At 49.3% G+C, this 12,547-nt stretch overlaps 1 protein-coding gene across 8 annotated transcripts in view; it reads right to left on the reverse strand.

Moving 5' to 3' along the window:
• Positions 1–12,547, reverse strand: part of MCF2L2 (MCF.2 cell line derived transforming sequence-like 2) — a 240,526-nt gene continuing 227,979 nt past the window's right edge. For 2 of the 8 annotated variants that reach the window (XM_070583230.1, XM_070583234.1), the window contains 4 exons: positions 9,211–9,291; positions 6,261–6,305; positions 2,885–2,973; positions 1–2,501 (listed from right to left, as the gene is read on the reverse strand). In XM_070583230.1, coding sequence (XP_070439331.1) covers positions 2,388–2,501; positions 2,885–2,973; positions 6,261–6,305; positions 9,211–9,291 — 329 coding nt within the window. In that variant the 3' untranslated portion in view covers positions 1–2,387. Of the gene's footprint in view, positions 2,502–2,884; positions 2,974–6,260; positions 6,306–9,210; positions 9,292–12,547 lie in introns of those variants that run through there. The other 6 variants (XM_070583232.1, XM_070583236.1, XM_070583235.1 and 3 more) reach the window with 4 other exon arrangements.

A 12,547-nucleotide genomic window follows, 5' to 3' on the forward strand; every position in this document is an offset into this window, starting at 1 on the left:
TTTCTTATAGATTCGGGAAAAACTTTATTGTATTGTGCAAATAATAAATATTGTAGTCTACAAACTTGAAACTTACTCTGTCAAGAAAGATACTTTGTTGTTAGGAGAGGAGGCATGAGAGGGTGGCCACACAACATAGCTGAACTTTCTGAAAAATTTCAAACTCTCTGCTGGACAATGGTGCCAAGGAGCCCCTCCCTGACAGCCTGTCCCTTAGTCTCTGCCCTTTTTTGGTCATGCATTCAAAGGGCTTCTTTATGAACAAAGTGAGACACTTATTTCTGTTTTTCTTAAACTCTAAAGTGGTTTTCTCGAGTCTCATGGGAGCCACTCCTCTCGGTGTTTGTTGACCCACTCAATTCCAGAAACACATCAGGAGACCGAAGACTGAGCCAGATCCCATGTCCATTGAAAAGTGACCCTAACAATTCCCAAACTGACTAAACCCAAAACTAACTCTAAAACCAAGTAACTCCAGAGTTCAGAGTGCTGGTTATTGGCTGTGATTTCTCAGCTTCCAGCCCGCCCTTCTGTTCTCTGCATCCTGGTGTGGGGCCACTTGCCTCCTTTGCCAGCTGCTCCCGGTCAGGCTTGGCCCATCGCACAGCCTGACCAGAGGCTGGAGGAGAGGAGAGGGACCCTGTGTGCCCAGGTTCCTGTCAGCATTCCCCTAGCCACTGCTCTTCACCCTGACAGCAACAGTTGGTTCCAGTAGCTGCAGTTTGCCATTCTCCCAACACTTCCATAATCAGCCTCATCACACCTCCTCAGACACCAGCACCAGCTGGCAGGGCCCCCCCTCAGAGTTCTGCATCCAGATCCGCAAGGCCTTCGAGCTCCTGGGGCTCCTGTCCCATCGGGCAGTGCCTCCTCCTCAGAGGGAGCGCCTGAGCCATGCAGGCCACCTCCAACCTCCTCCCTTTGTTCCCTCAGCCTTGGACTGGCAGCTACTTCTTGCAGTTAAAATCTCCATGACATCTTATTATCACTTTTGTTTTCCTTTTAAAGTCTCCAATAGCTGAATAACAATTCTTTATATTAAATTCTCTCTGTTAAAGTAACTGGTATGGTATCTCTCTCTTGACTGAATCCTGACTGATAGACTAAGTAATTCTAATACTAAATACTAAATAATCCGGAAAATAAGTAAATCTGCAAATGGAATAAGAAAAAATACAGAACAGAAAAAAATTTTAAATGGCAAAGACACAATTGAAAAGAAAAAACTGAGAATAAGTAACTCCGAATATAACTCAACAACTATGAAAATTAAAAAATTCAGAAAATATGTTCAAAATGAAATAACTAAAAGTGAACTAGTTTAACGCCAAACCACAAAAAAAACCTTTAAAAACTAACTACATAAAAGTAACCCAAAATATAAAATAACTAAAATAAATAACTGAGCATAAGTAACTCTAAGTAACTAGGATAATATAACCTAAATATCTCATAAGTTAACTTGTAACCAACCTGCTCTGAAACGAAACAACCCTGGAACAAAGTAATAAAAGCATCACTTGAACATTCTCCTGGGGATGGGGGCGGGCGGGGGGGGGGGGGGGAGGGGAGGCGGGGGAGGAAGAGCGCCGGGTAGGGGTGGGGGCAGTCTTCGGCCCATGTTGGGTTTGAGTCGCTCAGGCTCCACCAAGGCTCGATAAGAGGTTCTCAACCCATTTCCCCTCAAACCCCACCCCAGGAGAAATTAGGCAACGTCTGAAGGCATTTTTGATTGTCACAATTTGGGCGAGTGGGCGGCGGAGTTATTGGCATCTAGTGTGTAGAGGTCAGGGATGCTGCTAAACATCCTACAATGCACAGGACAGCCCCCACAACAAAGAACGATCCGGCCGGGTCAAAAGTTCCAACGTTGACAAACCCTGGCCTCAGCCCTCCAGGAGGGGGCTCCACCGCCTGCGCAGGCGCGGGCACGCAGCCGAGGGTCTCCGCGGCCGGCGCCAGGATGGGTGGGCTCCGCGGGCGGGACGTGGGCGGCTCCTGAGGCTCCGGAAAGCTGCCCTGCGCCCCCTGCCCCGGCGGCAGGTCCGCGGGCTCCGAGGCCCGTCTGCTGCTTTCCGCTTAAGGGTGGGCCCGGCCTCGGCGCCCCAGCAGCCTGTCCCCGGAATGAGGACGGCCTGGGGCGGCGCGGCGGAGCCGGGGAGCCGCGGGTGTCGCGAACAAGTGTCAGTTCTCTGGGGAGGGGGGCCTCGGGCATCCTTCCCTCGCCCGCACTGCTTTTGCCCAGAAACTAGTCGTCTCCCCCAGGGGCGAGCAAGCGAGTGGACACCCCAAGCTCTCCTCAGTTTTGTTTGTTGCCCCGAAATTCCAAGAAGAAAGTCAGAGAAGCCATGGCTGACATTCGCTTACTGTCCTTTCCTCTTTCACACTCAGGTTTCCTCTTCATCGTCGTCTCTCTCTCCCTGGATGCTTTCTCCCGTTTCCAGAGCAGATTTGGAGGAACAGCCTTCATAACTGTCGTCCAACTGGAAAAGTCCCGAGAGCTGGAAGGGAGGGGACAGTGGTGCACCCTCAGAGTTAGCAGTGCGGGAGTGCCCCGGCCCGGGACACAGGGATATTCCCACTGGCAGGGCAGGGCCCACCCCAGCTCTCCACCGGGTCACTGAGGATCCCAGCAGGAGCCCCCTAGTCATTACCAGAAACTGGTGCTTTGCTAAGGAAATGAGTGATGTGGGGCATGCTGGGCTGGAAGGGGCTGAGCCACTCTGCAGAGCCAGTGACCTCAGCCTCCCGGATTAGGCCAAATCCTTACGGATGAGAATCAGGAACAGGAGGGAGGGGTAAGCGGGAGCGGAAGAGGAGGCAGGAGAAGCTGATGACTAGGAGCCAGGGAGAGTATGAAAGAGGGAAGAAGGAAATAAATTACACTCAGAGCACTGCTCTCCTTTTCCATATCTTCTGCACCTTCGCAATCGTCAAAAGTTTCCACGGAGAGAAACTCCCTGCCGGAGCAGCCTTGGGGAAAGAAGGGAAGAATTTGGGCCCGCTGTGGGGGCGAGGGGGGGAGGGGCCCTGCTGCCCATGGCAGGATGTAGCAGGCAGTGTCTTTCGGAGGAAGCCATTCTCCCATCTCTAACCCTGCCCCCCAGGACCTGGGCTGCTTCACCTGGGGGTGGGGGTGGGGGGGTTGATCTCCAGGTTCCCTTTCGCAGCTCAAGATCCTCTAACTCTGACTGAGAAGACGTGTCTGCAGGGTGTTCATGGCCCTACCTTCTTGTCCTCCAAGAAAACACTCATTGTCTTTTGTGCTTGACCACCGTCCTGCCTTCCCTCCTTCCTTCTTCCTTCCCACCCTCCTCTCTCCCCGCCTCAGTTCCTCTGCCCTGATTACAGCCCATCTCCCATCTCGTTTGCAGCCCCTGCCATGTGTCAAGCTCTCCCCGTGGGAAAACTAGAGGGAGGAGCACATCGTGCCTCTCTCCAGAGAGTTGATTCATTAACCAATCAGTCGGCTGCTCTGGCCCTGCCGGGATGTCAGCCGTTTGTCAAAGTTTAGTCTCACACAACCCTGTAAGGGCCTCAGCCCCATTTTACAGCCGAGGAACTGAGATGAGAGGGGATGCTCACTGGGCCCAGTTCCCTGGCCTGTAAGCACTGGGGCGGGATCCTGTAGCATTCCTGCTCTTTACCCCACACGCTAAGTCAGACAGTGTCTCTGCTGCGCCCTGCTCCCCAGTCAGCGCAGGGAGGCGGCAGGCGAGGCTGCCCCAGCTGCAGGTCAGGGAGTGATCCATCCTGCAGGAACCTGAGCCGGTGGAGAGAACTTCTCCTGGGGGAGAATTCAGGGGAGGGTGGGAGGAGGCCCTGAAGGTGGGCAGGGGTGGGGAGGGAGGGCATTCTGGGCAGGGAAATGGCCGAGGAGAGGGAGCAGGAGGAGCCTGCTGTTGGGCACAGTTGTCTCAGAAGCAGGTGGTGAGCAAGCGGCAACCCACAGGTGCTGCCCACAGGCCCCTAGGCTGCTTCTGGGGCCCGGGACCTCCCCAGAGCAGGTCTGTTTGAGCAACACGGGGCGGGGCGGGGGGGGGGGGGGTGGAGGGGGTGATACCTGCCCTGATATCAGTTTCCCTACATTAAACCCAGCATATGTAGGGTTAAAACCAAAACACTCATTCCCTGCTTACTCCCTGGCTTCCTGGCTTCAGAATCCACTATCCTCCATGGAGACAGACACCACCAAGGACAAGCATCTGGATTCTACAGGCTGGTGGGAAAGCTGCTGACCAGCAAGGTCAAGGGCTCCCTCCTCTCTGCAAGTAGTCTCAAGGCCAAAGACAGGCTGGTGGGAAAGCTCCAACCAGCAAGGCCATATGTCTCCCCCTCCCCTACCTAAAACCCCAGATAAAAATCCTTCCTTTTAGCTTTTCAAGGAGTTTGGGATTTCAGTGCTAGCTGCCCCTCTCCTTGCTCAGCACTGTGCAATAATAAAATTCCTACTTTCTTCCACTACCCCCAGTGTCAGAGATTGGCTTGCTGCGCAATGGGTGAGTGAACTCATTTCAGGTTCAATATCAGGGGCAGCCAGGCAGCCCCCTCCTCGAGGCCTCCAGAAACCCCACCTGAGCCTGAGGGTTTCTGGGCAGAGGGACACAGTCCTCTCAGACTGAAGCAAAGCCTGTTCAATTCGGCTCCCAGGACGTGGTAGGGGTGAGGCGGGGAGGGCAGGGGAGAAATGGCTCAGGGAGGTGCCTCCCACCGCCCTCCTCCAGATGTGACTTGGGGCATCCACAGTCACCCCCAGAGATGCCTCTTTCGGACTGTAATCCCACCTGGGCCCCTTACTCCAGGGGCGGACAGTGAGGATGGAGGGGTGGCGGTCCTGCCAAAAGGCTGTGAGGGAGGAAGGGAAAAGCACACCCTTGACCACCCAGCACGTGAACGGAAGGGCCACGTCCCCGGGGTCCGTGGCCTCAGCGCCCCAGGCAATGCCGGGTGCCAAGGACCTGAGAGCCACTGCAGGAGGCCGAGGGTAGGCCTGGCCCTGAGGCCTCCATCAGCCATAGGACACCCCCAGCCTGGGGTGGGCAGGGCTGGGAGGCAATGCTGGAATGGAGAGACCTGACAGCAAGGCCCAGCCACTCCACAGGGTAGGTGGCACCCGGGTAAATTGATGACCTGGTGCTGCTGCTGCTCCCCTCTCTCCTGTGGGCCCTGCAGGAGCAGGATGGGACTTCAGCCCCACACAGGGCTGGCACAGAGGCGCTGTCACATGCTTGGCAGGTTGAACGCATTATTTCAGGGTCATCTGGGTTGTTTCCTGCCTCCAGGTAAGGATTTGCCTGAGCTGGAAAGAGGAGTGATGCTCCCAGTACTGTCAAGACCGTCAGCATAGGTGGCCTCCTGGGCCCTGGTACCACAGGCTAGGGTGGGGGCTGCCTGGGGCCCCAGAGACCCCCAGGTTAGTCTAGAGCAAGGGGTTTCCATACTCTTCACAATGCACCCACAGGGAGGTGCACATTTTACATTCTAACACAGTGGACACGTAAATACATTATAAAATTAAAACAAAAGTTTATGGAACAATACTACTTACAATGTGTGATGTTCTCATCTATTGTGTTCCATTATTTTGTTCTGTCCTGTTCTATTCTATTCTATTCCATTCTATTCTATTCTGTTCTATTGCGTTCTATTCTGGGAGACAGAGGAGGAGTGGGGCTGTGGGAGGTGGTGTCACCCACAATCTGCTCATAAGACCCTTCGAGGGAGACAAACTGCATCTGCCCTGGGTGTGCCGTTTTCTGTACTTTTGTCATTTCCATATTTAATTCCTTCTTACATTCACTGGCCATGGGCTCTGTGGTACTAAGAGTCTCAGGTACTAAGTCTTAGGTACTACAGAGGTGGCAGCACTGAGGCTTCCCCAGAATCTCGGGCCCAGGGTCTGGGGGTCACCAGCACATGAGTGAATAAATGAGAGGCCCATTGCCTGGTGGTAGGAGCAGGGGCTTTGGAGTGGGTCAGACCTGAGTGCAATTCTGACCTTGCTCCTCATTCACTAGCTGTGTGATCTTGGGTAAGCCACTTAACCTCTCTGAGCATCAGTTTCCTTGTCTTTAAAATGGGGATCATAAGATCTATTTTGCAGTGTTGGTGCAAAAATGTTTATAAAGTAAAATGTCTGGTACATCCTAAGAATTTAACAAGTAACACCTATAATGATTACAGTTAATAGTAATTACGATAATACTACAGAGAAGTTCTCAGAACAGCTCAGGCGCTACATGTGTACTATTCTTACTCACATTTGGGGGAGATCTGTCTGCCATTGTCTTCATCCTCATAAACATCTGGGGGAGAAAACATGTTAAAAAGGTAATAAGCTACTTTAAAAGGAAACACAGAGCAAACAGACAGACACACACACACACACCCAGGAAAACCAAACCAAACACATAGGCACTTGATAAGTAATCAATTTGATTACAGCAAAGTTTTAAGTGATCATTGCATTCTTGGAAAACGAGCAGAATTGGTACCAGCCAGTGTCCAGCCGTGTGTTGGGAAGACCCGGCCTGAGTCTCGGGGGCACTCCCAGTCCATGTGCCAGAAGCAGCATATGCAGTGGTGAAGGACGAGAAGGATGGGAAAGGTGGGCTGTGAAAATTCGTGCTGATAAGGACGGGGGCGTATTCTCTTTTCCCTCAGTGGATGATCTTTACAACACACATCACATCAATCCTAAATGGTTTAGGGAATTTAGTTTTAGCCCTCAGTATTTAGAATTATAAGTTTTTATTTTGCTTTAAAAAAACGGAATGAAATTTGTTAACCAGTGAACCCATTAGTGAGTTTAAGTTATCCTTATCAGAATAGTATATGTTTTTGGTAAATTAATGGACTTTGAAGACAAAAATCATGGCTTTTCCCTTGCTGTCCACTAGATGGCACAAAGGGACCACTAGAGATCCCGCTAGTTCAGAAGCTGCTCTTACCCCATAGATTTCACATGGGCAAAACTATTTTTATTTTCTTTCAAACTAGATTTTTCTCTGTTCCTTATAATTATGCAAAACTTTTTAAGGACCGTCTCTATCACAGGAACTAAAGTTCATCATTTTCACTGGGGGGTTGGGGCGGAGAGCTGCCATATAGTAATGCCTGAGCCCCTGGCTTTCCTTCCCTTCCCGCAGAGGAGCGAACGTGGGGGACCAGTTGCTAATGATAATATGCGAACAGCGATCTAGGCACAGCCTAAGAGCTTCATCTCGTTTAATTCTCACAGCAAGACTATATGGTATTACCTCCATTTTGTGAAACAAATGATGAAAAGAACTTAAGCACAGAGGCGAATTCATGTAAAGGGTGAGAGCTGAATTTGAGCTGGGGTCTGTAAGCCCTTAGTGCTGAGCCCTTAAATGTGCTGTGCTGCTAACCAGGTTCTTTATGTGCCTTCTAAGAGTTAACCCAAGGGGTCACTTTCCGCCTAATGCATCCCAGTTATTTCACCAGAGCTCATGACAGGAGAGATCTCTAGGATGTTTCCATGGGTACTGGGCTCAATTAGGATCTTTTGCTTGGTGGCCCAGAGTGTAAACCGAGACGTCTAGACTGGTCTATACCTGAAGTGTCCATTACTTTTGCAAAGGTCTGTCTTTGGCCAAGAGGAAGCAAATCACTCCTAAGCATTCAATTATTTGCTTTCAGATTCCACATATTCTCGCAACACCCCTCCCACCCACACCCCTTTTTTTTAAGTGCATTTTACGTGTCCAAGTCCCTGTCAGCTTCTAGGGCAGTCTAAGCTTGCTGTCTTATGCTTTCAGAGCTGCTAGGAGCTGAGGTCAAAGAAACTTCACAACTGGGACACCACTTCCTAGCTCGGCAACCAGCTGCACACAGATGCTCTGGTGGCAACAGGCCCACAGGTAGTTAGGTGGAGGACAAGTTGATGTGTCTAGTTGGGTTCAGTCAAAGCCTTGCCCATTGCATCAGAGACTTCATGGGAATTTTTCAGTAAGACTAAAATATAAAGCCCCCTAGACTGTTTGTGTAGTATGGCTCCAATTTAAAGAAAAAAAAATCATGCATTTCTATAGACAAAAAGTCTGGCATAAAATATTTACAGTGGTTATGTCTGGTTATGTCTAATTTGCAGTTTTATGTGTACTTTTCTGTATTTTCTAAATTTTTGACAATCTACCTATGTATTTTTTTTTTATAATCAGAAAAGGAAACTTAAAATAGTGAAAACCAATTGGTCAGATATCTAAAATAACCCATAGGGGCTGGCCCGTGACCAAGTGGTTACGTTTACGTGCTCTGCTTTGGTGGCTGGGGTTTGCTGGTTCGGATCCTGGGTGAGGACCTATGCACTGCTCATCAAGCCATGCTGTGGTGGCATCCCACATAGAAGAACTAGAATGACCTACAACTGGGATATACAACTATGCACTTGGGCTTTGGGGAGGAAAAAAAAAAGAGGAACATGGACAACAGATGTTAGCTCAGGGCCAATCTTCCTCAATAAATAAATAAATTAATTAACTAATTTAGGTAAATAACCCACAATCTCACCAGAGAAGACTGCTAGAACTTATTTTCTTCATTCAGACAGTGTATGAAATAATTTTGAATAACAATAAAGTAATAATAAAAATAAGGAAAGTAACTAAATTATCTAGGCCAGAAAGGAAATCCTGCAAAAATCAGCAAATACACAACCCTTATGTACTACATTAGAGGGTTCATTGGTATTAAAGCAGCACCCCCATCCCCAAGAGGCTGAGGGACCAGACAAGGGCCCCACAGTTGGGCCTGCACGGAGGCCTGTGGCTCTCAGAGGTTAGCAGACAGGCTCTCCTTCTGTTACCTTTGTGGCAGAATGGTTTTCATGTTTTATGTATCTTTCAATAGCCAGAGCTTTGCAAGTCAGGGACAAAACTGAATTCAGAGTTCAGAATTCTCAGCACAATCCAAGCTAGTAAAATACTATGAGCGTAACTCCTTTCTATTAACCAATAGCATGAGAAATAGCATACTCATCTGTTCTGTGGCTGTCCCATCACGAAACTGCTTGGGTTCTTAGGCGAATTCTCACTTTACCACTTTCCCCCGCCCAGGCCCTATTGCTACCGGCATGAGGAATCCTATCACTCCTTGTCCTCGTGCCAGCAGACCAGCAGGCAAAGAAGGCAGTTGCCACACTGGAGGAAGTAACCGATCCCTATCAACAGGAGGAGGTGGAGCTGCTACCTGATAGAGGCAGAGAGGAGGGTGTCTGGCGCTCAGGTGAGCCACTGGGACATCTTCCAATATTCCCATGCCCAGTTGTAACTGTAAATGGAAAGTAAAAGAACAATAGCCTGACGAGAGTCTGGGACACCCACTATGCATGCCACCAGCAGAAGTGCCAGATGAGGGGGAGAAGGATCTAGAACGAGTGGGAGGGAGATGATGACTTAAAGGTACAACCTAAGAAGCAACTGCAGCAGCAGGTAGCAGACATAGAGTTACGTCCAGTAGGACTCTTACTATGTCCCCTGGCGGAAATACCCCCCTTGGGAACCATGACCTCTAGACCCACTCAGGCCAAAGTTGCAGGGATGGAGAAGACAAATTCCCCCTCTGGGTGCCTAGGAGTGTAATAATGAATACGGTCACAACTCATTTGACCTCTTGACTCCCAGATTCATATATTCTGCCTCCTGGGAGCACGGTGCCATAAAATGGCTGTTGGTTTAGAGCGTATACTGCATTCTGAAGGTTAGCACCCCATTCCTGCAGTGTCATATCCAAATTGCTTCAAGAGGCTGTTCCATGGCTCTATGAGGCTGGCAACCTCTGAATGGGGCGGTGTGGGGTAGGACCAGTGGGTAGGTCCTGTGGTCATATGCCCACAGCTGTTCCTTTTGCATAGAGCAAGTCCCTCCACTAAAGCAATGTTCTATGGTTGATCAGACACCACGTGAGTCCTCACATAGTGATGCTGACTGAGGCACTGTGGTCATGAAAGACACATGTGTCAACCCCGCTCAGGATGGGTCAGTGTACTTTCCAGCCTGGAGGGGTCTGATGAAATCAACTGTTCTCCCCAAGGAATAGTACCAAACTAGGGGCTCAGCATCTACCCCTGTGCTGGAAGGTTGGACAGTCAATGGTGGCAGTAGCTAGATCAGTCTTGATGACAGGGAGCCCACACTGCTGGGCCCATGCACAGCCTCCCATTCTGCTGCCAAGGTTTCTCCATTTATGCAGGCACTGGAGTGCCAAGGAAGAAGCTGGCTGACACCTGCTGGTCAAGTCATCCAGTCAGCTTAGTTGTTTGGTACCTTCTCTGCAATGGATGTTCTCTGGTGGGTGCTGAAGCACCACACAAAGATCCTCACATTTTGAGCTCATGTCCAGAGGTCTGCGTGCCTCTTCCCCAGTTAGATCAGTTATAAATTGATGGTAGTTATTGTTCTGGAAGGGGTCAGGAAGGGAGGTGGGGACGCATCCTGAGAAGGGCAAGCATTGTCTTGTATGTCTCATCTCAGGCTTCTGCATAATCTTAGGGGGAGGAGAAGGGTCGATGTCCCAACAAGGGGGAGTGGGTCACTTCTGCCATTCTAGGGGAATCAAGGGCATGCACCTAGATATCCTCATTTCAAGTTTGAGAGTCCCACATCCTCGCTATCGGGGTCTAACTTGCCTGTTCATCTACTGGCTCCAGGAGCCCCAAGTGATCAGGCAGCAGACTTGCCTAAGCTGAGAATTCATCCTTCTCTCAAGCACTGCCCCCCCCGCTGTGGGAGATAAGGGGGTGAACATCGGCAAGGAGGTCCTCTGATTTTCTCATTGTGCTTTAAATTGGTGATTAATCTGAGCCTGTCACTTTCTTCACTCTCCTCAATGCATTGGTAGTGCTTAGCAATAGACTCCCAATTCCATGGTCCTGATAGCTGATATTTCCCCCAAAACTTCTCAAATGAAAGGGACATTACATCAGCTGGTGCATCCGTTCTGCCTATATCTGACCCTGGGTCACCACAGGTGAAGGTCTTAGCAACTGAACTGCTACAGCAGGCCAGGGACCAGGACTCTCAACACCACCTACCACCAGTGAGGGGATCCTCACTGCCATGAGTCCAGCAAGTGACCCAGCACCAAATCCCATCCTTTCTAGGACCTCTCCTGGTACTAACGGTCTTGGTCTGCTCTCCCAGGAGCAGACTGTGCAAGTGAGTCATGGAGACAGGGCTTTCAGATTAAGCCTATAAGGCACTGAGGGCAGAAGACAGGGCAGAAAAGAACCAAGCGAAGACGTGGCTTCAGCTGAAGTCTAGCACCAGCCTGATCCCCTGAGAAACCCTAGAGCATGGATGGCACCACTAGTGTCCCATCTTGAGGCAGAGGGGCAGGCTTTTGTACCACTGGCCGCTGTAAGTTGCCCTTGAGGAAGGCTATGACCTCTCAGGCATTTCCTGGCTGGACAGCTCTGGTCAGCTGTGGGCAATTCTGACAAGGGAACAACTGTGAGATGTTAGCAGCTAAACTCACAGCAGCTGGGCCATGGGTGCAAATACCTGATTAGAAGGATCTGGGCGAGGTGTCAATAGCCTCTGCTGTACTACTGTGTGTGTGGTGGTATTTTAATTTAAAAAAATTGAAAGATTTTTTTAGGTTTCTAGGTTTACAGAAAAATTGAACGGAAAGTACAGAGTTCCCATGTAATCCCTCTCCATTCTCTCCCCACACAATTTTTCCTATTATTAACATCTTGCATTAGTGTGGCACATTTGTGACAACTGTAAACCAATATTGATACATTATTATTAACTAAAGGCCATAGCTTACATTAGGGTTCTCTTTTTGCATTGCACAGTTCTACAGGTTTTGACAGACGTATAATGTCATGTATCCACCATTATAATAATATACAGAATAGTTTCACTGGCCTAAAAATCTCCTGGCTTCCACCTATTCATCCTCTGCCCACCCCTCAACCCCGAACCCCTGCTAACTACTGATATTTTTACTCTCTATAGTTTTGACTTTTCCAGAATGTCATATAGTTGGAATCATACAGGAAGCAGCCTTTTCAGACTGGCTTCTTTCACTTAGCAATATGCATCTAAGTTTCCTCCGTGTCTTTTTGTGGCTTGATAGCTCATTTCTTTTTATTGCTGAAAAAATATCCCATTGTATGGATGTATCAGAGTTTGCAACTCATTTGGGTAAATACCAAGGAGTGTGATTGCTGGACCATATGGTAAGACTATCTTTAACTTTGTAAGAAACTGCCAAACTGTACCATTTTGCATTCCCACCAGCAATGAATGAGAGCTCCTGTTGCTCCATATCCTCACCAGCATTTGGTGGTGTCAACGTATTCTACTACTTTTCACAATGTAACTCTGAGTTTTTTGAGGTGTCAACCAGTCTTTTGAAGAGCTGACTGGTTTTTGTGAATCTAATTAGTGAAAAAGTCACCAAAGCTCACATTCACCTAACAGTCATTCCCGTATTATCTTTCTGTCTCTGGAAACCAGCCCGCTTTCCGAGGATCAAAGGTGTGTGCATGCATGTGCGTGCATGCTCATCTCACACT

The sequence above is a fragment of the Equus przewalskii genome, chromosome 18, assembly GCF_037783145.1.
Source record: "Equus przewalskii isolate Varuska chromosome 18, EquPr2, whole genome shotgun sequence".
NCBI classification, from domain to species: domain Eukaryota; kingdom Metazoa; phylum Chordata; class Mammalia; order Perissodactyla; family Equidae; genus Equus; species Equus przewalskii.